Here is a 25,010-nt window from a genome sequence, read left to right on the forward strand (position 1 = left end):
GCGACTAAATCACCAGCAAACAGTGTGTAAATTGATGTCAAGTTAAAAACAACTTTTTTTTTTCCTACCAAATCTTGGATTTTTCCTTTTTGTACATAAATTGATTTGGTAAACAATGAATAATGGTGTCTATCTGCTTTTTTGTCATGAAAGACTTCTTCAAATTAAGCTATCTTTTGCTTTAGAATTCTAAAGACCAACAATTTGTTTCTTAGTAAAGTTTCTTATTTCTTATACGGGTCCAATTGAACACGTCTGGTCCTGATGGATATAACCCATCAAAAGATTAAAAGAGTTGACCCAAAAAGCGGTGAATTCGAAGCTTTTTAAAACTAACGCATTGTCATCTGTATCACTTAATGTTAAAAGGTTGCAAACAAAGTGACAAAAAGAATATTATTAACTCATTTAATTTGATAAACAAACATCACAAACATTCAGTTCATTGAAAATAATAAGTTACCTTTGGCGGGAACAATGCAAAATATGCACAACTACATCCACATTTCCTAGTAACAGAAAAGAAAGACAACACAAAATCTACCCATTCATTTTTCTTTTATTTCAGCATCCAACGCAACCGCGTCTTTTAGTGTTTCTCGGGCATCATTGTCCATTCCTAGACTATATAAAGCAGCTGCTTGTAGATAAAGTGCAGTTGACCAATCTGGGTTTATGACCTGGGCTTGCATCGCATCTCCTAACGCTTCTTGCGCCTTGTTATTCATCAAATAACTCAAACAACGTCTTACATACATGGTTGGTGATACCATGGTTCCAGTCTCGATGAACTGCATAACATATATTTTTAGGTTTATATGTATCAAACCACGAGAGGAACCAAAAAGGACAAGTTGGATAGTGGGTCAAAGCATATTTTTCCAAAATATTTAGTTTTCTTAGTAATTAAATTAGTGTGTCAAATATCATTTCAAATTTATACTCGTATTATAATAACAATCTAACTTCTGGAATAAGATTATTAGAAGGTTTAATGGTTTATACTTATACCTTAGGTGACTTTCAACCTGTTTGGCCAACTGGACTTATTTCCTTTTTACACTACACGTTTATACTATTCTTTTTATTTCATATGTTTTGACCCGGAGATAAAACATAACCCTTGGTGACCCATCTAACTCATTCATATATAACTTACAAGTACATGGATGAAAATTGCCACATCTAGAAACCACAAAGATACTGTCTTTTATAGTGGAGGTTAGATCACTTACATTTGTGTAACATTGGATAGCAGTACTGAAATCCTTGGCTCGAAAAGCATTATCCCCACGCTTCTTACCGTTTAACGTATCCTGCAGTTGACTTGTCCACATTTGGAACGAGAGCTACACAAAAAAAACATAACTTAATTAAGGCCTTGTTGGGATGACATGTCATGATCCATCCCACACTGACAGAAGAATAACAAGATTAGTATGAGATTTTTAACGATCCGTCCACATAGATAGCGAACGAAAAGTTTGAACCATTATATATTTGTACGTAAGTTTGTGTCCAAGAGAATACCTCATCTGTAACCCCCTCATCACCACTATATCCGATCTTCTCTAGTATCTCGTGTATGGCAGTTAAATCCATTCTCGCGCAAGCGTCTCCAAGTGGTGACAGGTTTGATATTTGTGTTGTCGGTGCAGATTCCTTACTAATTCCCAACAAGACACGGGATGAAACCTGTTAAACATTACCAAATCAGAACAAGAATAATGGATTATAATAAGGTTCAGGGGCCAACATTTAAAGAGAAATATTCTGATTTATAACGATTGTGCACGTTGGATAAACAAGTAGAGGTAGGTATTTCAACTCGTTTACTTATATCGGATCTATATGGGTTATGTCCATCTCCAACAAGTCAAAGGGTAAAACAAAAAAAAAAAATAGGTTCAAAGGAGAAAATGGGGTTAATGGGGCAACCCTCTAAAGTTTCAAAATGGTGACCAAAAGCATTTGGTCAACCTCAACCTGTACCAAATCAACACCCAACCCATACATCCTTCCCTTTTTCGATCTCCTGTGGAATATTATTTGTCAATAATGCAGTAGAAATCCTTTTTTGTTACAATTCAATAGGAGGAACAAGAGAACTCACGTCTGTTTGCTTCTGAAGAATGGTAAGGGCAGCCACTACAGACTTGGCATTAGGCCTCTCTCGAGGTTCATACTGCAAACAACGTGATGCTATCCTTACCAACTCCGTTCCATCATCATTAGAAAAATGACCCTCTAAACATGAATCCGTAAGCATTTGAAAATTTTTCCCTTTTATCAAATCAAGTGCCTGCAAACATAAAATGTTAGACGATCAACATTGAAATAGTAATGCAAGTTGATAAATACTCAAAACATGAAAGAACTTACGTGGCTTGGGGGAATATGTTTTCCACTCAAAAGATCAAGCAGGATGGTTCCGAAACTGTATATTACACTTTCTGCTATTACTCTGCCTTCCATACAAAAAAATCAACATAAATTTAGTTTACCAACAAACTGCTGTTACATTGTTTACTCTTTTATGACCATTTGTTATGGGCAGTGATAATCGTACCACAACATTTGATACATCTACCACATTGTACATATATTATAGCAAACTGTACAAGTAAGTAATGCATAAAAATGGTAGATTAATTAAATTTTGTGGTACGAATATCAGTTTCCATTTGTTATACCTGTTCTCATATATTCTGGTGGGGTGAAAGCTAGGTTAGTGCTATAGCTTTTACCATCTCGACTATTCTTCATTAGTCCAAAGCACGAGAGCCTTGGATTGCAATCCTGCCAGCTACAATAATAAGAACACGAAAATGCAGGAACGCGGAAAACACATGTGGCAATGTCAACCCGATTACTTATAAATGGGTTTGATTGTGTTATGGATTACCCCTAACCAGTCAAATGGGTATAGCCACAACAATTATTACAAAATAACAAATAAAGATTGAACAGGTTAGATGGGTTTAAAGTCATTCTATATGCAACTTAAACCACCCAATTCCTATAAATTTATCATATATAATGTGTTAACTATATCTTAAGATAAAGAACAATGAAATGTATGTGGGTCACGGTCACCCAACCCAAACTCTTACGATCCGTCATTAAAAGCAAATTATTTCCACCCAACCCGGATTTGACCCATTATCTAACCCACTTGACCCGCCCATTTTGCACCTGCCACACCATACCTCCATGATATATGATTTAAAAAACTATAGCCTTAGTTACCTGATCAAACAAGACTCTGTAAGCATTAAGGTCATGATATAGAGACCGTCCTTTAATGCTGCAGTAGTCTAATGCTTGCGCCAAATACAGAGCTACCCGTAAGCGCATAGCCCACTCTAATGGTTGGCTTTCCCCTAAAAGCGATTAAGTTTTACATTATAAGTTTACCTAATTAGAATTAAAATGATAATCCACAAATAACTCACAATGAAATAGATGCTTTGATAAAGTCTCATGAGGCATGAACTCTGCCACTAGCAATCGCTCATTTCCTTCATAGCAGCATCCCAACAAATTTACTAATCTTTGGCTCCTAAGTTGCCCAACAGCTTTTGCTTCATCCTAAAAACCAAATAAACAAACTATTTCACTTTTCATATCAACAAGATCAAAAGATAACATAGTATAGGATTCCATGGTTTTCTGCCATGCATACACATTCAACATACACAAAAAGATTTCAGTTTTGCATATTAAAAGTCCTGGGTAGCCAAACTAATCACCCAGATCAGCAAAAAAACCATAAAAGGGACCACCATGATGTTAGTATCTTTACTAGATCTGAACCTAAGACCTCTATTGACCAAGTTATACCATTGACCAATATTGTTGATTTCTGACAATCTGGCAACCCAATCCCAGGCCCCTCATATGACAGGTAATCCACGCTTACCTGGCCTACTAAGTGACTAAGATGATATTCAAACTAATTGATCCTATCTTAACAAAAAAAAAAAAAAAAAAAAGCTGATAAATCATGTTCCTCCTTGGCTCAAACGGGATCAAACCTACGTCACACATCTCCGAAACCAATTGGACTACAAGCCGAAAACTTAAAAACTAAACTTTCTATAACCCATAACAACTATGGCAAAAATGTAACAACTTGAGACAAGTAATCACCAATTCACCATCAATGTGGCCTTGTGTTCAGACGTCTTGATGTCGTCACAAGAGGTCTCATGTTCGAACCTCCCGAGATAGGCTGCATATATCTAGACTAGTCCTAAGTTCATCTATTTTTACCCAAAAAAGACAAGTCTCTCTAAAGTTATATAAAATTCAATAAAACATAAAAATGGATATTAAGTAACAAACCAGAAACTGTTTAGTATCAGGCCAAGCTGACTTATTAAACCGTTTAACAGCAATCAATCTATCACCATCATCTTCAAGCTTTCCTTTATACACAACATTTGGAGCTTTTTCACCATGTTCAGATACAATATTCTCCACAGAAAATCCATCTGTTGCACTTTTTAGTTGATCCAACTTATACTCTTTAAAAACTGGCAACTTTAACTTATCATTTTCACCACCATTTTTCTCTGCAACATTTCATCAAATACATTATATACACATACAAAAAATATTATATATATATATATATCTCATAACACCATGATCAAAAAAGTAGTTGAAGACCACAGTTAGAGACATTTTTCAAAACATCATGCATGTAAAATAAAAAAAAATTTGGGTATACACTACTATACAATTAAAGTGAAAATTTTGTTAAAATATTAGGCCTTAAACCTTAAAAAAGAATCAAACTTTTAAACCTTAAAAAAGAATCAAACTTTATTACATACCGAGATCAGAAGGATGTGTATCATTGGATTTAAGGCTAGACCACCCACAAAATGAAAAGTAAAAACAACGAGCTGCCATTAATGGGGTTTCTTGAAAGAGAGAAAGAAATGGGCTTGTTTTGAGGTGATGAAGGTTGAAAAGATGCAAGCTTTATAATGTTTTTGAGTAAGAAAGTTTGAAAGTTGTAAAGGGGATTTTGTGAATTTTTTGAAGAATAAGAAATTATAAGAATAGAAATAATGAGTATTAAATTATGAAATTTTATGAGGAAAAAGGGGGAGAAGATATCGACTTTTTTTGTTTTTTTTTTTTTTCATGTATTGTGTGTGTTGTATGCATGTATGGTGTTTGAGTGTTTCTCTCATGTTTTTATTCCGGGATTGTAACCTTACCAAGGAAAAACGTGTAACCCCACCACAGAGGGTATTAGCGGCGACGTCGCCGCTAATACTACAGCCCCCATATCTGTAATGGTAAATCTGAACAAGAAATTAGCGGGGCCCCTGTCAGTGTCAGAGTATTAGCGGCGACGTCGTCACTAATACCTTAGTCAGGTTGACTTTTGCCTGGTAGTGTTATCTCTGCCTCATCATTATTCTACCTAGTAATCTAGTATATATGTATGTATGTATCATGTGTGTCATATGTCAGATTGTCATAGATCAAATGCACTTTCTTCTTTTGATGCTTGAAAGGAAAAGGATTCTCTCCAAGTTCGATCTTGAGAAACATCTAAATCATTAGTTTAAAATTGAGGGTTAAAATTTAAAATTTTAAATCATGAACGTTGATTTTAATTCAATAGTCAAGATGTGTTTAACTTAACCCCTCAAATTATAAACAATTTGAGAAAATCTTCGTCCTCTTTGAAACTTGAATGCTTGATCATTTCATGTGAAAATTCTTAAATAACAAATTAACATATTCGCTTATATATTGTATTTATTAATTCTTCTGTATTTTATATATAATTCAGAGTGAAATACTGAAATGTATATTTACAAACTATTTTTTTTTTTTATTGAAAACTAGAAAGCAAATCCTAACTACTCATTTTATTAAATCTAAAAGCTAAGATTAAATACTCGATCTCATCCATCATCTCTTCATCTCCGGCCACCACCACCATCATCTTCGATCCACATTTGTCTCTCTCTTCTCTTCTATCCACGGCGCCGACAACGGCAAGGACGGAGCCCGTATTGCATCCAACCGTTACCATCTCTTGGATCATCGCCCATTAAATCCATACCATTCTCATATGACAACCACTTTAGAACAGATTATCGTATCCACCGGAAAACGAAACTGATTCTCATTGGATATGTCGCCATCGTCGTCGTAGATGTCGCCGGATTTCTAGAAAACAGGATTAGAAAAATGGATGAAAGAGAGGAAAAGTAGATCTGGATCTTAAAAATAAATTGTTGAGATTAATTTTTTTATTTTTCACCAATTTTCTTATTTTCAAATGAATTCCACCCATGATTCATAACAACATACATAATCAATTACAAATATAAACATAATAAATAATGAACTCATGCATTATAGTTTTGACTTATTATTATTATTATTATTATTATTATTATTGTTATTATTATTATATTTTTCTCAAAACCAACATGTATTTGATTTACAACAATATTAAAATTTCGTATAAATGTAACCTATAAATATATCATTTTTAACACAACTTTGTTTAATTTTGATTTAAAACATCATCAAGATATTGTATAGATGTAAATAAAAAATGTGACGCGGTGATATTTTCGTATTTTAACTTGTATCCCACATCAAAAATTTTGTTTTCATTTTTATTAACATTAAACTTTTGGGTTCTCATGTTTTCATCATACAATTTGTACACAGTTATGGTTTTACTTGTAAAGATTTGGTTTTTGATTATTTTCTTCCGTTTTTATACACATATATAACGTTTTTAATATATAATAATTTTTATCATACTTACGTCTTACATTCATGAAACATTTAAAATATTAATATAGTTATTATTTGTGTTCTTATACGACTTATTATTTCTTTACAATATTTTTAATGTTGTTGCTAGATGATTAGTTGTAATTTTTAAAGTTTGGGTTCGAATATTTGACATAAATTTGCCAAAACTTTATTGTATACCCCCCGCTTCCTTTGGGCCCTCACTTTCTCACTCAACTCACTCAGCCGCTCGCCAAAAATGTACCCCGCGGCAACACGCGGGGTCAACAACTAGTCTATATCTAAATTCTACAAAATTTGTCACGTATAGGTATAAATAATTAATGGGTAATGATCAATCCTCGTAAATTATTAACCTAAAAATTCTTCTAATTAATAGGATTGTGACATGTGAAAAATCAGGGGTGAGATTAGAAAAGAGAATTAGTGGATTCCATGTGTTAACAAGTGAATATATTAAAAGGATTTTTAAGAGGATTGATTAGGAGTATTTATCATTTTCCATAATTAATATATCAAACGGAATGCGACTGCAATAAACTCTTAAAAAACGTGTTAAGGGTTATATACCTCTATCCAGGTGAATGAAATAATTAAAACAGTTGCCTTCTAGCTTTTTTTTTTCTTTATGTATATATTTAATACGAGAAACTTTTTAACGGAGTTATCATATTGTTTTTATTTAAAGTATTTTTAGATTTTGTATATATTTTATTTTTGAATTGGCTTATCCATATATTTTTTATAATTGTTTTATGGGGAAATGTTAGGTAAAGCATGCAGTACCTATCTTAGGTAAAGCATGGGGGATTATGTAAAATTCAGGGGGAGTTTATGTAAAATTCAGGGGGGTTATGTATGTTTATTAAATTTAAAGGTTTAATATGTAACTTTTTTTAATATGACAGTACCTAAGCTTAGGTAAAGTCTGCAGTACGGATCATTTTCCCTTGTTTTATTTGCTTTGTTTTTCAATTTTTGTTAAAAGATAAATTTTTGATGTAATATGACAAGATTTTAAACAGGGTTATTATATACATTACATTTTTTACATCTCACACCGTATTACCTTTCGGATTTTACCATGTTACGGTCCTTTTTTATTTTCTTGCACAGTTGCCTGCAGTATGCTTTTAATAAAAGATATATGTTTAATATGCAAACTTTTAAGCGGATTTATCATATTTACTTATATTTTATATAACATACGTAGACATATACATTTATATTCTTTTTTATGTTTTTAGTTGTCTGTCAGCCTGTTTGGTTTTTTTATTTACATCGCAAACATTTGAACGTAATTTCGCACGTAAACACAATAGTTGAAACCCGCAACACGGGTTTATAAACTCGCTAGTTTTCTTCTAAATATCAAAAGCTGTACATCGTATAGGTATAAATATTAGTTCGGGGATATATAATCATTAATCCGTCGTGAGAACAATAAGCCATCTGCAAACATGTATACAATGATCATGACTTGGCAATACACTAGTTTAACATATGTAAATGTAACTACTACTAATTAAACCCATTACAATTGGGAAAAGCCGAAAAGGTAGTCATCTTTTTAAGATGAGATTCAAAAAGATGGAGAAAGTAAAATGTCATGATAATAAAGAGGTCCATTTTGTTATAAAAACATTTTCGAGGGACCCATCTAACCTGTTTCATGCAAATCTCGTTTTGTGCTGGCGTCCAATTGAGAATTTTAATTAGGCTGCATTCTTGAGGTTTTTTTTCCAAAGGGAAAAATAAGAAAAATTACTTTTTTGTATTATTGAGTTTTTTTTCTAAAAGAACAGAAAGTGAAGGGAAAGAAAAATCAAGGTTTTTTCCCCCAAAAGTTTTCTGGCCATTTTGGCCTGATTTGGAAGGAAACTCGTGGAAGTGGTGGTTGCAGGTGGTGGTTGCAGGTTTCCGGTGGTGGTTGCGTTGCAGGGGGTGGTTGCAGGTTTCCGGTGGTTGTTGCAGGTGGTGGTTGCAGGTTTCCGATGGTGGTTGCGTGGAAGGGGTGGTTGCAGGTAGAAAGGGTGGTTTCCGGCGGTGGTTGCAAGTTTCCAGCAATGGTTGCAGGTTCCGGCGATTGTTCCGATTATTTTTCTTGCACTTTCCTTTCAAACTCAAGAATGGCTTTTATAAATCTAATATTCTATCCTTTCTTCCCCTATCCAATCTTCCCCTTTCTTTTCTATTAAAAAAAACTCAAGAATACACTCTTAGCAAATTGGCATATAAGTTACATAACTTTGTACCCGATTCTTTCATTAAGTGTGGGGAGTGATTCACAACCCCTCCCTCCCTATCTCCGTTTTTTTTCTCTCTCTGTCCGCTCCCTAATAACACGGATTGCTTCATCGCCCCTCCCCACCTCTCTCTACCTTTTTATATTTAATTTATTTACTATTTATTTTTTGCCATCTAAATAAATTAAAACTTTAATTTAAAAATAATTTAAAACAAATATTACTAAAACCACCTTATACTACTAAAATCATTAAAGAACATTACATTACATAATATTACCAAAATTATTAAAGACATTACATAAGCATAACACACGGAATGTTTGCCATATGTGTGTAGTGTGATAGAATTGAAAAAGAAAGAATAAGAAAAAAGAAGGAGAAGGCACAAATGGAGAAGAAGAAAGAAAAAAGAAGGAAAGAAGAAAAGATTTTGGACCGTTATGTGGCCCCCACGGTTTCTTTATTTATTTATGCCTAACGGTCATATTTTGCGAGACTCGCACCCAGTGACCACACTCTCGATTTCGCCCACCGCCCAATCGGTACCGGTACCACGTGGAGGTGTTCCATCTAGTAACAAACTCGTACCGGTTGGGTGCCTATCCACTCCGTCCACCCTATCTTCTAATTGGAGTTTTGTTTGTATAATCTTTCATTTATCAATCGGTATATCTCTACATTTTTAAATCTTTAATTTTAAAATTTATCATAAATTGCCACACAAAAATTCTTACGTGTTGGGAACAGAAACGGTACCATACAAAAATTTTAAAAAAATAAATATAAAATACATCAAAATGATAAAAACCAATAGAATAATTATAAAAATCCATGAAAATTATAAAAATATATAATAAAATCTAAATTTTAAGAGACATCGGCATATATGCCCCATGTGATACGTCCATGGTTAGCAGTTAGGAGGATCATATGATAAACAATTAAGCCCTTGCTATCTACTAAGTTAAACTTCACACTACTAATTAAACACTAAACGTAGAACAAATGTAAACATTAAATCATTAATGTCAATAAGGATAGAAAAGTAACTCTCAAATAGCGTCTTTTACGGATTTTGGGTTTCAATACTGTATTTGACGGTGTATGAAAGAGATTGTGATGTGGACAGTCTTACCCTATTAAAAGTAGAGATGCAGGTTCTAACAAAGGTTGAAAAAAAACCTTTAGCCTTGCTAATATGGATTAAACCTTTAACCCCCATCTTTTGATGCAAGTGTTCCAACTACTGATTCAACACAATTAATGTAAATAAGGATGATTCAACTTTATTTAAATGATCTTTATACACAAACTTTTAAAAAGAAACAGGGACCCTCATTTTTGCCATCATTATAGGCATTAACCACAACATCTTCTTCTGGAAATTTTAAAGAATAAAGACCAAAATGACAACGTGAACTCTCTGGATTTGATCTCCCACATTCTGTATTGGTGCCCCTTTTGTTTTAAATTCATTCTCTTTGAAAGTGTGGCTGTAGTCAAAATGACAAACATGTCGACAATATCAAATGGCTAGTTGGGAATCGTCCAATATGCTCTAAGATTATGGACAGAACCGGAACTACATAAGCAATTTCTTCAAAAAGTTAAAGATGTAACGGGCCGTTTGGTTCTTAGAATATATGAAAATTTGGTGTAATGAAATTTGAATTTTTATTCCTTGTCATGTTAATAAGTTAACATAAAAATTTCTAAATTTCATTCCATCGAATTTTTATAAATTCTGAAAACTAAAAGCCCTTAAGTGTAAACGTATGTTTCAATTTGTACCAGGTAATAATATGGATTTTTTTTATCATCATAGTCATATAACAAACTTTCAAACATTATTTAATTTAATATTATAGTGTATTATGTAAAAACCACATACAGTTGAGGTTAAAATTTAATAACTCAAGACAAGTAATCACCACCAATGTGGCCTAGTGTTCAGACGTCTTGATGTCGTCACAAGAGGTCTCAAATTCGAACTCCCCCGGATAGGTTGCATATATCTGTACTAGTCCTAAGTTCCTAACCAATTAACTTCAGAGTAAGGATTTCCTCCGAGTTAGAAGTAACTTGAGGGGTAAAGTTAGAAAGTTAATGATCGTTGAATCAAAATTAATGGTCAAGTTTTTGAATCTTGACAATTGATTTTAAATTAATGGTCGAGATCATCCAATTTTATCCCTCAAGTTACTTCTAATTTGAGAAGATGTCAACCCTTTGACTTCTATCTATTTTTACCAAAAAAGACAAGTCATTCCAAAATTATAAAAAAAACTTAAAAAACACAAATGGATATTAAGTAACAAACCAGGAACTACTAGACATATGCATATTTTTATTATAACAAACTTTCAACATTATTTAATTACAAAGGTATATCATTTTAATTTTTTTTATTACTGTCAAAGTTTTAAAATTGTTCAGATTTGGTATCTACTAGTAAGTAAGTAAATAACTGCTCAGTGCTGTTTCCCGCGGGTTTTGAGCCCCAATACCTTGACGGTGTATGGGGAAGGTTAAGATGTAGGCAGACCTTACCTCTATCTAAGTAGAGAGGTTGCTTCCAATTTCTACCTAAATTGTAGAAAAGACCCTCCAACCTTTGCATGGGATAAGGATATCTCAAAGTTTGAACAAATTTATAAAGGTTGCGAATTTACGATCATTTTTTAACTTTTAAGCAATAATTGATGTTTGAAGTTAATATTTAAATACGATGTCGATGTGTATATAAGCATTTCTTTTTTGAACGGCTGTATATAAACATATATCTATATATCTATCTATCTATATATATATTAAAAGAGTAGTTAACCGAGCATTCTAAAACACTCTTCAAATCCAAAGGTATGCTAGAAATTTGCCACATAGGATTTATCCTATGTGTCATCTTCATAATTTTTTGACAATCAAGTATAAACTATATATTACAAAATTAAATTATACCAAAAAATCATATACTTCAAGGCAATTATTTTTAGGAAAAGATATAATAAGATCTTTAAAAAATAGGTTTTCAATATTAGGCAAATTAACTTACCTCACATAAATTTATCTTATGGCAAACTTAAAATAAATTAAATATTTTTTGTGTGTTCAAGTTTCATTAGTTAACCACTCTTCAAATTTAAAGCTATGTTAAAAATATCATAAAATTTATCCTATGTAATGCATAAATTATAGAAAATTCAAAATAGAAAAGATATCAAAACTAGCAAATCTTATGTATATATAATCACAATTACAATTTTTACAATTCAAAATTAAATATTAATAATATTACAACTATTTATTACAAGAAGTATTATTATTGATAATTTTATGTATGTGATTAAATATTACTTCGTATTACATAACATTGTTTTATCTTTATTCTTATATCTACAAAATAAATAATATTAGTTAAAACTTTGTTAAATATTTATTTTAAGTAACCGTATATCGTGCGGGTAAAAAACCCTATGTGTATATAAACATATTAGATCTGTTGAATTTGTTGGGTAATTAAGTCAATATATAAAAGAATTTCAATGACTATGTTCAAAAATGAAATACTTTGGCAATTGAAATCAACCTTTATTTCTTGTTAAAACACAACTACAATAATTTACAAAACAGACGAAGCGTAAACTGTGGGTGTGGCCGCAGACATGGCATGGAACACGACAAGAGTCAAGAGTTTCAATCGAAAATGAGTCAGCATTACCAACGTACAGTATGTATTAAGTAGCTTAAACAATGACTGTTGTTCCCATATCCAAAAAACAAATAAATAAATATGGCTTGACCTAGCAAGTATCTGATTAAGGATTGATATTTATCGAGATGTCGACGTATCAGGTTTATTACTCTTTCTGTATCAGTTTTATTGTCTTCGATCAAAAAAAAAAATGTTATTTAAAAGAAATGGATGCATTAAATTTGTTTTTTACAAGTGTGGATTTATGTAAGTATATCAGGAGGCGCGGACTATTTTGTCGTGACGAGACTCGTATTACGGAACCCTCACTATACATAGATCCCTATTTAAACCCCTCGGAATGCATTTAATTAATTAATACTCTGTAATTGATTAATAGGTTGTTTTTTTGTTTTTTTTTTTTCACATACATGGACTTCTTTTGGTGAAAAGAAAAAGTATACTGATTAGGATTTCGAAAAGAAATTAGTGATGGTACATTCGAAGAGAAAGATGTCTTCCCCTAAACAATCAAATATTAAAGAGTATATTACATTTTTCGTCTTTCAAGTTGACACATTTTTTACTTTTGATCTCTAAAGTGAAAAAACTATAATTTTGACCTTAAACTTGGCCAATTTTTTCAATCGTGGTCCTTTGGCCAGACGGAGTTAAATTTTGGCCGTTAACGTTACACCCGAGGGACTAAAAGTGAAAAACGTGTCAACTTTAGGGACGGAAAATGTAATTCATTCTTCCATTCATCTTCTCCAACAAGCATCCGGCCTCCGGTTATCTTCTCTGACGGACTCACAAACTTATTATTTACACCCAATGACCAACTCTATTTCTAGCTAGCCATTGAGGGACGAAAAATGAAAATGATACAAATAAATCTATTCTTCCATTCTTTTATTTTTCCGGTCATCTTCTCTGATTATCTTTTCCGGTGGAATTTTCCGACTAGACATTTATTTTCCGATAATACCTAATAAAAACACGACTTTCAATCAAAATCCAAACCATAAACGAATCATTTACTCAAATGATACGATATCAAATTTCATACGTACGAGTGGATTTTTGTTTACAACCGAAACTTTACAGTCAGTCAACAAAGGTACGACCTGAATTCACCCGTTATCCGATTTTTGCTCAGAAAAAAACTTATAAGATATTGCAGATAAGCATCATCATCGCCAGTAATGTACATTCAACATTAAACCAGCCAGCCAGATAGAAATAAAAATATAGATATGAAAATAATTGAGCACCAGCAGTAGATGATAGAGCTCATAATATATAATTTTAAAGGGTTGTTTATTAGGTCTCGCTGACCCTAGAACATCGAGATTTGTACGAATCCAGGTGTGCGGAATCCACCTGAATCCGTTCTTGAGGCTGTAATCATTCACACATAAACATAAAGAAATACATACGAACAGGAGATTGAAACATAGATGTAAAACTCATTATTCATTAATCGGCAAGATTACAAACACCAAATGAGTATACATCTAGGTGGGACGGGGTATATATCTCTACCCCGTTCCGTGAATAGTTTATGACAATATAGTATAGGTGAAACTCCTATAGCCCATTTCACGAATTGCATTGCAGCAGACAATAATATGTGCAAGGAAACTGCACCAACAGACTCTCCTTTTTCTGGTGCAATCAATTCTGTTGAACTTCTGATATACATTAGTTATAGAAAAACTGCATCAACAGACTCCCCCTTAACTAATGATATCGGGTCTTCTATGTTGAGACTCGATCTTCTGACACTGCACTCTGATCTTCAAACTGCAAAATCCTTGTATCTTTATGACAACTAACTAACCCAACACATCTCAAACATATGCAATCTTCCACCCTTGGATCATTGTCCGAGAAATTAATCACGTCTTGCTTAACCGACATATAATAGAGAAATTGAATTTCCAACAATCAGCATCAAATCAATCAACTCTCACAAAGATAAGAAACCCTACAACCTGAATCATAAAATGTAATACCATAGACCCTGTCTCGTGTGCTTCAATGGATATGAAAGTGTATGTACACAGCTTGGAACCTCTTTATTCGATCCGTTTCTTGTTATCTTCCATAAATGAAAATATAAGCTTGTAATGATGCAAGCACGGGGGACAAACCTCTACGTGATAACGTAAGCACGAACTTATAACAAGAAAATAGACATCTTCGTGATGATGCAAGCACGGAGGACAAACCTCTACGTGATAACATAGGCACAAACTTATAACAAGAAAATAGACATCTTCGTGATGATGCAAGCACGGGGGACAAACCTCTACGTGATAACATGAGCACGAACTTGTTTCAGATCGATATATCATCTGTTGAATAATATCAATCAAATCAAAAAAACACTAGATCTTCAATACTTGAGCATTTTGAAAGTGTAAATACTGTCAATTGTTAATCCGAACAGAATAACACTTTGATCACCAACTAAACTCGAGTATTTCAGAGTTTTGCTCAAAAATATGATAGAAACATTAAAGTTTTATCCCTCCCTTTTATCTGCGAAAACTCTGAAAAATAGCCCATAATTGTCCGTCTTCGGTTTCAGTTATCTCTCATTCTTCACTTTATCTTCTGCATTAAACAGGTCCATGAATAAAGCCCATCTCATTAATAAGTTCATTCGAACTTACAATGACTTAGGTTAACTTTGTTCAATTTTGAAACCCATGTGTGAATGTAGAATATGATATGATAGCGTAGTATAGGAAAAAGGTTGTATATAAGGTTGTATAGAAACAAGGTCCTACAGGTCGGTTAGCATAGGTAGTGTATGATAAGAATGGATAATGTCTTATGGAGGGTTTAAAGGTAATGTCTTATGGAGGGTTTTTCACTTTTAGTCCCCCTGGTGTAACGTTAACGGCTAAAATTTAACTCCGTCTAGCCAAAGGACCACGATTGAAAAAATTGGCTAAGTTTAAGGTCAAAATTGTAATTTTTTCACTTTAGGGATCAAAGGTGAAAAACGTGCTAACTTCAGGGACGAAAGTGTAATTTACTCAATATTAAAAGCTATATGCTTAATACATGCTTCCAGTGTCGGCTTAAAGTTTTTGAGGCCTTAAACGAGAACTAACTTTAGGGGCTTAGTTCATTAGCATATAAATTTAAAATAAACAAAAAAAGATAGTTTGACTTATGTTATTGAACAACTAATAATAAAAAGACGCAATTGATGCTGCAAAACCAATAAAGGTGTTACTTCAATTCAAATTATACAACGGTATTTAACCTAAAGTCCAAATATTAAGTCTAGTGTACAAATATTAAAACCCTAAAATTTTTTGGAGCATAAAGCGATCGCTTAGTTCCATAATACTATTGAGCCACCATTTTATACTTCGTAAAACTTGTTTCAATGAAGCCTTGGACTTGAACTATCTTAGACAAATGATATATTTTTTAGGGATTATTACTTATGGATGCAACTATCTATGTTATGTAAAAATCTCGTAAAATGTCTATGTAATGTAATGAACTTTCAAATTCTGGTTATTGGATGTACCCGAGTAGATGTGGCAACCATATAAGGTGTCACGTGTAAGTTTTTTATTAGTCAGGTACATCTAATAATCGGAATTTGAAAATTCATTACATGACATAAATATTTTACAAAATTTTTATATAACATAGACATTTTAACATAGTTAGTTACACATATATGTGTGAGCAACGACGTTCCGATTATATGCTAGTTAACATGGGTTTCAAACTAGTAATCCTCCGGCCATGCTAACCCATGTGGGTCGGTGATGGTGTTATCGTGCGGTTTGAAAGAACTGGTGCCTTCAAACAACACATTGCTAACCCCCTCAAAATTGAACCATTAACTTTTTGTACCGTAGTTAGACTAATTATTTTCATCTGACTCCTAATATTTTTTAACTTGCTAAATTAAAAAATAGCATACATAAAACGAATATGAGCTTTACCCATCTATATATATTATACAATTATACATAGAAACATTTTCGTTTTTTATCATCCAAAATTATTTTTAGGGCTGACATTGGATGGATTATAGACGAGTGGTGGGCGTGGCACCACGTTGGAACACTGCCGGCAACTCCTCACCACGAGTGGTGGCGTCAAAATGAGTGGTCAGACTACGCACTCCATAATCCATTTTCTTCCAATCACTACATAAGATTTGACTTTCTTTTTGTTTTTAAGTTTACTTTTTATTAAATAGTAGTGAGTGGTGAAGTGAGTGGTCGGATACCAACAAAATTTGGATGAATGGTGAAGTTGAAATGACATGATATGATTGGTTAAAAGTAAATGGTAAAAAGGAAGTGGGAGATGGGTTACCAACACTAAGTAAATTTGAATGGTGGGTCACGAGTGAAGAAAATGATAATAATGTGGTAGAAATGACAATCATTGACCATCACATGGTTCTTGCTTCGGCGCCGTTTGGTGTCACTACCATTAATCAGTGGTGTAAAATCTTGTTTGATACGCAAATGAATACCACAACGTGTTATTTTGTTGGTGATTCTTGACTCACCAATTAAAATAAAATTTGCATTTTCAGAATTTCAGGTATACTTTTAACTTTAAGAGAATATTGTGTGGATTTATCGTTATAAGGCCTGTTTGCACTCTTCATTTTTCTTAACAAACATTGTTTATATATACTAAAAGAAAAAAGTTTGTTAATATACTAAATATAGATCTACACTTAGCATATAAAATTCTAACTACCATAATTAATGTTATTTAAATATCGTCTATCAGTCTATGCATGTATGGATAAATACCGGTAAAAGCTAGCATACGCATATAAACAACCTATATGATGGTACTCGCGCAATGCGACAGTAGTTATGGCGGGGATGATGTGGTGGTGGGGCGTCTGTTGGTGGTAAAGACGGCGTCAAGTGATGTAGATGATTGATGTAATAGTAATTGATTGAAAGAAGTTAATGCAAATATTGTAAAAAAATAACTTAAAAATTGATAACGTAATTTAATTATTAAAAATATTTTAGATTATTCTCTATATAACTTTCAACAAAAGATTTTTTTTAACTAATGATCCATTAAATATATGCAAGTGTAAACACATTCCAAATTCCAAATAGTTCATGAGTCCTAATCAAATATATAGCCACCATAATCAAACACCGATGTAACTAAATAAACACAACATTATATAAATAGGATAGATAGATTTTATCATGTTAAATGAATCCGAATTGAATGTCAAAGTGGTCTAATTTTAATTTTTAACTCTGTCTCTATTTTTTGATGTAACCCGGACTTATTTGTACTTCAACTAGCACCTTGCTAGTATCTTGATTATTAATAACACATCGAATGTTCAAAAAAAAAATGTATTAAAGTCATAAACGGGTCAATAAGCGTTGACCTATTGAGCAAGTTCAAACCCTCAAATTTCATGAATATTCTCTCTATATAACTAAGAAAGGATATAAAAATTTCTATGTGGCACTATTATTTAAATGACAAATATGATATTTTCTTAGTTGTAATTTTCCTAAATATTTGGTATTTTTTTATTATGTGCATCATTAATAGATTAAATTAGTAAATATTTAATATTTAAATTTTGTTCCTAATCGAGATTGTTTCTTAAGTTGTTGGATACGAGATAAAAGCAAAATCTAGATGAAGATTATACATTTAAAAAAGTGATATAAGTATAAAATACAAAGATAGATATATCCTTGATTCAAAATCGATATATGAAGATTTCATGTAAACATAATTTCAAATAAAATATAAATATAATATACGGAAGATCTTATATCTTTTTTTATTATACTAAAACATAGTTGCTCTAATAACTTATCGACCAATCACAGCTCTCGATTTCTTAATGTTGAATTTTGTTTTCAATTTTGACTTTAATTTACTCTTTTTTGTTTTCCATCACAAATTTACACTTTTTACCCAATAACTTCTATATAATAAATAAGTAATAATAATAGATAATATATATCCGATACAATAATGGCTAATATTTATCCAATAAAATAATAACAAATTTACACTTTTTTTTGTTTTTCATCACAAATTTATTTTTTTTACCCAATAATTTTAATACAATAAATAAATAATAATAGCTAATATATATGCGATAAAATAATAGCTAATAGTTATCCAATTAAAATATTAACTAATATATATTCAATAATATGTTATATCATATATATTACAATGTTATTAAAGTTGGTTTCCATCTACAAAGCCTGGTTTCACACATGAACAATTGTATATTGGTGTATCTCGAGTTAAGTTGAGAAGGGCTTTAAGGTGTTAATATATGACAAAGATGAGAAGACAAAAAATACTATAACAAATTTCGTCTATAAAGAAGTCTTTCAAATGATGAAGCACGGTATGTGCTTCCAATGTTCTTTTATTACATTTATTTTCCTTCTATCAGCTTAACATTTTTGGCATTTGAATTGAACACTTAGTATCTACTTATATCTTTAACTTTAAACTTCTAAGCTTTTATGAGTTACATATAATAATGTCTAATATTAATAATATCGTAAGTCTTGTGTCCAGTGTTGGACACGAGTCTAAAATCTAGTAAATATAATTAAACTTGACGGTTCATTTTAAATTATAATTTATATTGTGTATTCCTTAATTTTATTTGTTATTAAAAAACAAGTCCATTGATTAGTATTAAAATATATTAATTTGTGATATAACTATCTTTAATAAATATATTTACATCTGAATATATTGTTATAACAATATTGGAGTCTTATACTTTAAATTTGAAAGATATATTATTTATTTTTATAAAATTTTACATCAAAAATTAATCTCATGCAACACATGGGTTTAATTTAGTGTTTTAATATGTTACTAGTGTCGTAATTAACGTGTGTTGAGTTACGATTCAACACATCGACTCATTTTGTTATATTTGTTAATTGTGTAGTGTTAATCTAGTAAGTTATATGAAATTACCACCCATTAATCCGGATATGAACGCAACATTTGTGGTTGATATATTCGTTATTAACATTGTATTGTAATGACGATTAAAATACATAACTTAAGTAAATGAACTCCATGTCACTACATTTACACATGTCGCGTTATCCAATATAGACCAAAAGATTAACATTTAACATAAATGTCTTTCAGGTAATTTCAAAAGAAGTTTTCAAACCAAAAATTATGGTGATCCGGAAAGTTAAAGATAGGTTAAATTAAAAAATGATAAACAAATTAATGAAAAAGGCTTATCATTAAGACTATGAGGAATGGAGCATCATGAAAAATTCTCAAACTTATCAAATGTTGACTTGTGGTATCCAATTATTCAGAGGAACATTCCTTTTTCCTTTTTAAATTATTATATTTATTATTATGATTATATATATAAACAAAATAAAACATAATACATTTTATTCAATAAAAGACACACCACACTAAAAAAACATTCATAATAGGTAAAGAAAATTAGTGTACTTCGGGCTGTTTAGTTGGGGGTTTGTCTTCTTACTAGGTATTGAGAGTGAGGGGGCTAGCACGGACCCAGTTAAGACAACGTAAGTTAGATCCCCTATTACGAACAAATGATCCACACCTTTCAAAAAAGGTAAATAAAATTATTCATTTTCATCTGTGCTAACAAATTGCCTGACAACTGCGAGCGGATCGGCTGGAGGCTCAAAGTCATGTGACGTGGTCGACCATAAATGGTCAACCAAATCCGCCGTTAGCATATTGTGGGTTTCATGATTTTTTACGGCACGTAGAATTTGGCTTCGAGCTTCCATTGGAGTTTGTTACCTCCAATAATTCGGAATGTATACTCGATTCTTGGTCATTGTAGTCTTGGCATACGGCTTTGTCTTCGTTCTCCAGAATCATGCTATGTAAAATGATACAAGCATAACAAACATCCTAGTTAACTTCTTTGCCCAATATAGTGTCGGATGTTTAAGAACCTTCCATCGTTTTTTAAGCACACCGAAAACCCGCTTAATACCCTTCCGTGCCGCCTCTTGATTTTTCTTAAAATGCTTTCTCTTTTCATCAATCGGGTCAGAAAAAGTCTTGACAAATGTTGCATATTTCGTATAGATGTCATCGCCCAAATAGTAGCCCTTATCGTAATAGTTTCCGTTTGCCTAAAATGGTGTTGCATTTAAAATTTGAGATTGTATAATTATATATTTATGATTAAACATTTATAATTAAACATTTATCTGTGGGTGCCAATCCATTTACAATTTCTTCAAGAATCGGCAATGATTCGAACACATTGATATCGTTGTGCGACCCGCAATTTCCAAAGTACGCATTCCAAATCCATCGATCGTAGGTAGTAACAGCTTGGAGTATCAACAACGGTCTACTTACATGCCTGCTTGTGTGAGTACCTCCCCATGCCGTTGGACACATCTCCCACGACCAATGCATAAATACTACCAATCATACCGGGAAAACCATGAACTTGTTCATGGACATCGTATATAGACTGCCAATCAGTTAGAGTTCGTCTCCGTAGGTATGTTGCTCCGTAAGTTTCCCGTATAGCTATATATGATAAAATGTTAAGTATATATACATACTTTAAATATTTAACTATACATAAGTGTGTATATATATATATATGTACTTTAATATTTAACTATATATAAGTATTGTAAATATATAAATTCCAATACAAAATTGTAGGCATGCTTCCCTCGATATTCGCTCAGACATCTACAAATACTCGTCAAGAAAATCACTATTCAAGTCGTATGCCAGTTGACAAATTACAGATATACACCTTTGTATCCCGGCGATACCTCTTCTCTCAGCACGGTCATATCTGGTCTGAAAATATGTGTACCTAGCCTTCAAATCACTGACAATCCGTTGAAATAAAGACTTTGTCATATGAAACCGTCTTCTGAAATGTCTCGCGTTGCATCTCGGTTCATCTGCAAAGTAGTCATGAATCAAACGCTCGTATGATTCAATACGATTGTGATCAACTGATACCACTCGATGAATCGTTGGTGCTGGTTGCTCAGCAGCACGCCGTCAAACTAGTTCAACGAATCTCAGAATCACACGCTCAACACGATCTTCGTAATTGGTCGACCTATTAGAATATTCAGATGATTCATCCAAATCCATACGGTGAATACTATAAGGGGATTTTATGTAATAGATATAAGAGAAGAAGATGTATATAGGTAGTGTTGTTATATATATATATATAGGGTAATTTAAAAAAAAACTAAAACCAATGCATTAACTGTCAAGATCTCACAAATAAACAAAAGCCGGGACGCGTTCGAAATCAAACTGGGCTAGCTTTTTAAGGGAGCGGAACTCCCCCCGGGGCCGAGGTGGGGCGTTCCTGACGAAAAAATGGTGAAGGAATGGGCTACTCCGTGTAGTACGTATAAAAGGAAAAGAATATAAGCATGGTACTCGTGGTATGCGGCGGCAATGGCGTCAATCTAGTTGTTTCGGTGAGGGGTGGTGATTACATAGACTATTGGTGTTGACTGGCATAAATAGATATAAAGGTGATAGTGAAAATGAAGATAAGAACTTAGAGTGTAAATTATCAAGTTAAAGGTTTAAAGTTGTGAATTAATTCATTAAGGACAAATTATTTGTTAATATCTAGTTATACTTTCTGTAAAGGGTGTTTATAAAGGGGAACTTCATACTTTTACATGTAATTATTGTGTAATACTTTTCAAAAATTAGAGGTGGAATAATTGTTATAAGGAAAATGATAATGACTTAAGGCTGTCACAAATACCATATTAAATGTTTAAAAACTTGTACATTATTTATTAAAAATCGCCCCTAAATTTTCTAACTATAAATTTTAATGCACCAAATTAGTTATTGTCATTAATAAAATTCTTATTACGAAGGAGTATAGAAATAGAGATAGTCTAATTTACTAAAACTCATTTTGAAATAAAAGTTGCACTACGTGAGGTAAGCGAACTTACCCCTATTTATTTATAGAGTAGTTTAATTTGTCCCTTGAACAAGCTATCCAATCCACACACAAAAACGTCAAACGTGTATGTGGTTCTGGCAGGTTTTTAAGAAATATCTAATGTTATTTTGGTTACACAATTACATGTCTTTTACAAGTTGAGGAATTTGGAACATATGTTCTTTTTTTGGTGTGTATAATTGAATAAAAAACAACTTGAACCCAAAATGCTTTTCGTGAATAACAAATATTGGTTTATGTTCTTGTTTGTATATAAATTGACTAGGTATGTGACACAAAACTAATGGACGATTGTACATATCTCTCTTTTGTCCTTGATGACTACTTCAAAGATTGCTTTTAGATTACGAGTTGCTTTTAAAATACCAATAAATTATTTATTGATTATGAATTTGAATACAGTGATCCAACCTATAATTTTTAATTCTAAAAAGCCCAAATAAAATAATAATCATCTCATGCATATAATCTGGAAAAAACTTATATCCTATGACCTACTAGCTAGTGAATATAATAATTCTACAGTTCATTTTCTGATCATCTTTAATCTTTAGTCTTAATTCTTAATCTTTTCTTTTACAACCAAAAGGATAATAATAAGTAATTAATTAAATATATAAATGTCGGGTATGTATGACATGTAGCTTACAAGAGTTTGTTTGAGTTTATATATTTGAAATAGCAAGTTTACAAGCTTTATTTAACACATATTAACTTTTAATAAGTTATATAAATTAACTTGGGAATATGAAAATTTAAATTATCTAAATACCCACTTAAGTAATTTCATATCTTGAGTTATATATCATTTTATAGTTATAATATCAGCTACAAGTTACAAAATGTTATATAGCATATTCCATGTGACAAAGATATAAGGAAAAGGAGATACAATAAAGTAATTACCATTACCAAGAAATAATTGGCATAGTAACTGAAATTTATTTGATGTGCTAACGTGTGGATCCAATCAGATTACTATCATTTTGTTTTTTATTTTATTTTAGACGTAAGAATTAAGCAACGTGAACTTTTCAGAGGGACTCAAATATATTTTCATGCAATATGTACACATAATAGTGGCGAAGCTATATGGTGGTCAATGATAGTCATGGTAACCTCACAATATTTATAAAATTTGAGATTTCTAGTACTATTTCTATGTATTTATTAACTTTTAAAGTAATTGACAAACCCATAAAATATCAACTTAAAATCTCATGCTTTTAAATAAGCTTGATAGTAGTATTATGAAAATGGTTTGGTAACACCAAACTCAAAATCCGGCCACTGGCAATATGATGACTCGAATAGATTGGCCCAAGTTGTCATAGTCACCTGGTTCCCATTCTCTTAATAAGTGTATATATTAGAATATCATTAACGTCGAGGCTAATGAACAAGCTTTTTCGGTTTTCTCTGACAACAAACATTAGATATATATATTTGGTAAATGCAATAATAAACAAAAACTAATTTAGTTCAGCTGCACTTGGGCTCCACCTTTTATGTAAAGGGCGTGGGTTTGAGTCCCCTACCACCACTCTCTAAATTTTTTCCAATCTTTTTAAATATTACATTTTCAACCCTTTAAATTTTATATATATAACCTTGACCTTTTACATTTGATGATTTGGTGTATTAATTTATTTCATTTTCTTGAATTTTCTTTTTTTTTGCTTTCTGACATTTTTTACTTTACAAATTCATTACATTTTTTTCAAACCTTTTTGATTTATTTGTTTTTTAACTATTGTTTTGTTTTCATAAATCCTTTTTTGCAATTAGACACATATTTCCACCATTAACCAACTTTCTTACATCTAAAAACTTCCTGGTAAGTACTACAACATGCTTCAAACACCGACTCCGCTCAACGGGCGGCATCAGAACTTTTTAGTTAACAATATAAATGGTTTTCATATAGCTTGAATTGTATCAATTGATCTTGGATCAATCACTATGCACACCTGCAACACATATGGTTTCGGAGGATTCACGGTTGCGAACCTACCCTGCAGTACTCCACAATGGCCAGATATTTGTCTGAAGTCATCTTTATGGGATGAACAATGACTGGTGACAAGATGACACTCAAGGTCATAGGTGTTTTATCAAGATATCGCTTAAACTGAATAGTCTTATGTAAATATTGTAACTTAAAGCTGACTAACCCAATGATGCATGTAAACCACATAAACAAGTTACATCATATGAATTGTGTCATAAAAATGAA

At 32.0% G+C, this 25,010-nt stretch overlaps 1 protein-coding gene across 2 annotated transcripts; it reads right to left on the reverse strand.

Annotated features, from left to right (window-relative positions):
- Nucleotides 1-382: 382 nt before the first annotated feature.
- LOC122607544 (serine/threonine-protein kinase BSK5-like) lies at nucleotides 383-5,038 on the reverse strand. Of its 2 annotated transcripts, XM_043780537.1 has the most exons (10): nucleotides 4,842-5,038; nucleotides 4,348-4,577; nucleotides 3,456-3,591; nucleotides 3,250-3,383; nucleotides 2,694-2,799; nucleotides 2,383-2,468; nucleotides 2,114-2,302; nucleotides 1,531-1,695; nucleotides 1,236-1,349; nucleotides 383-791 (listed from the first exon to the last, which is right to left on the reverse strand). In XM_043780537.1, exons 1-10 carry the CDS (start codon nucleotides 4,918-4,920, stop codon nucleotides 549-551), a joined length of 1,482 nt encoding a protein of 493 aa, XP_043636472.1. In that variant the 5' UTR covers nucleotides 4,921-5,038; the 3' UTR covers nucleotides 383-548. The 2 variants fall into 2 exon arrangements, with proteins under 2 accessions (XP_043636472.1, XP_043636473.1); XM_043780538.1 differs by lacking the exons at nucleotides 4,348-4,577; nucleotides 4,842-5,038 and adding an exon at nucleotides 4,153-4,206.
- Nucleotides 5,039-25,010: the final 19,972 nt, after the last annotated feature.

Source organism: Erigeron canadensis, chromosome 7, assembly GCF_010389155.1.
Source record: "Erigeron canadensis isolate Cc75 chromosome 7, C_canadensis_v1, whole genome shotgun sequence".
NCBI lineage: Eukaryota > Viridiplantae > Streptophyta > Magnoliopsida > Asterales > Asteraceae > Erigeron > Erigeron canadensis.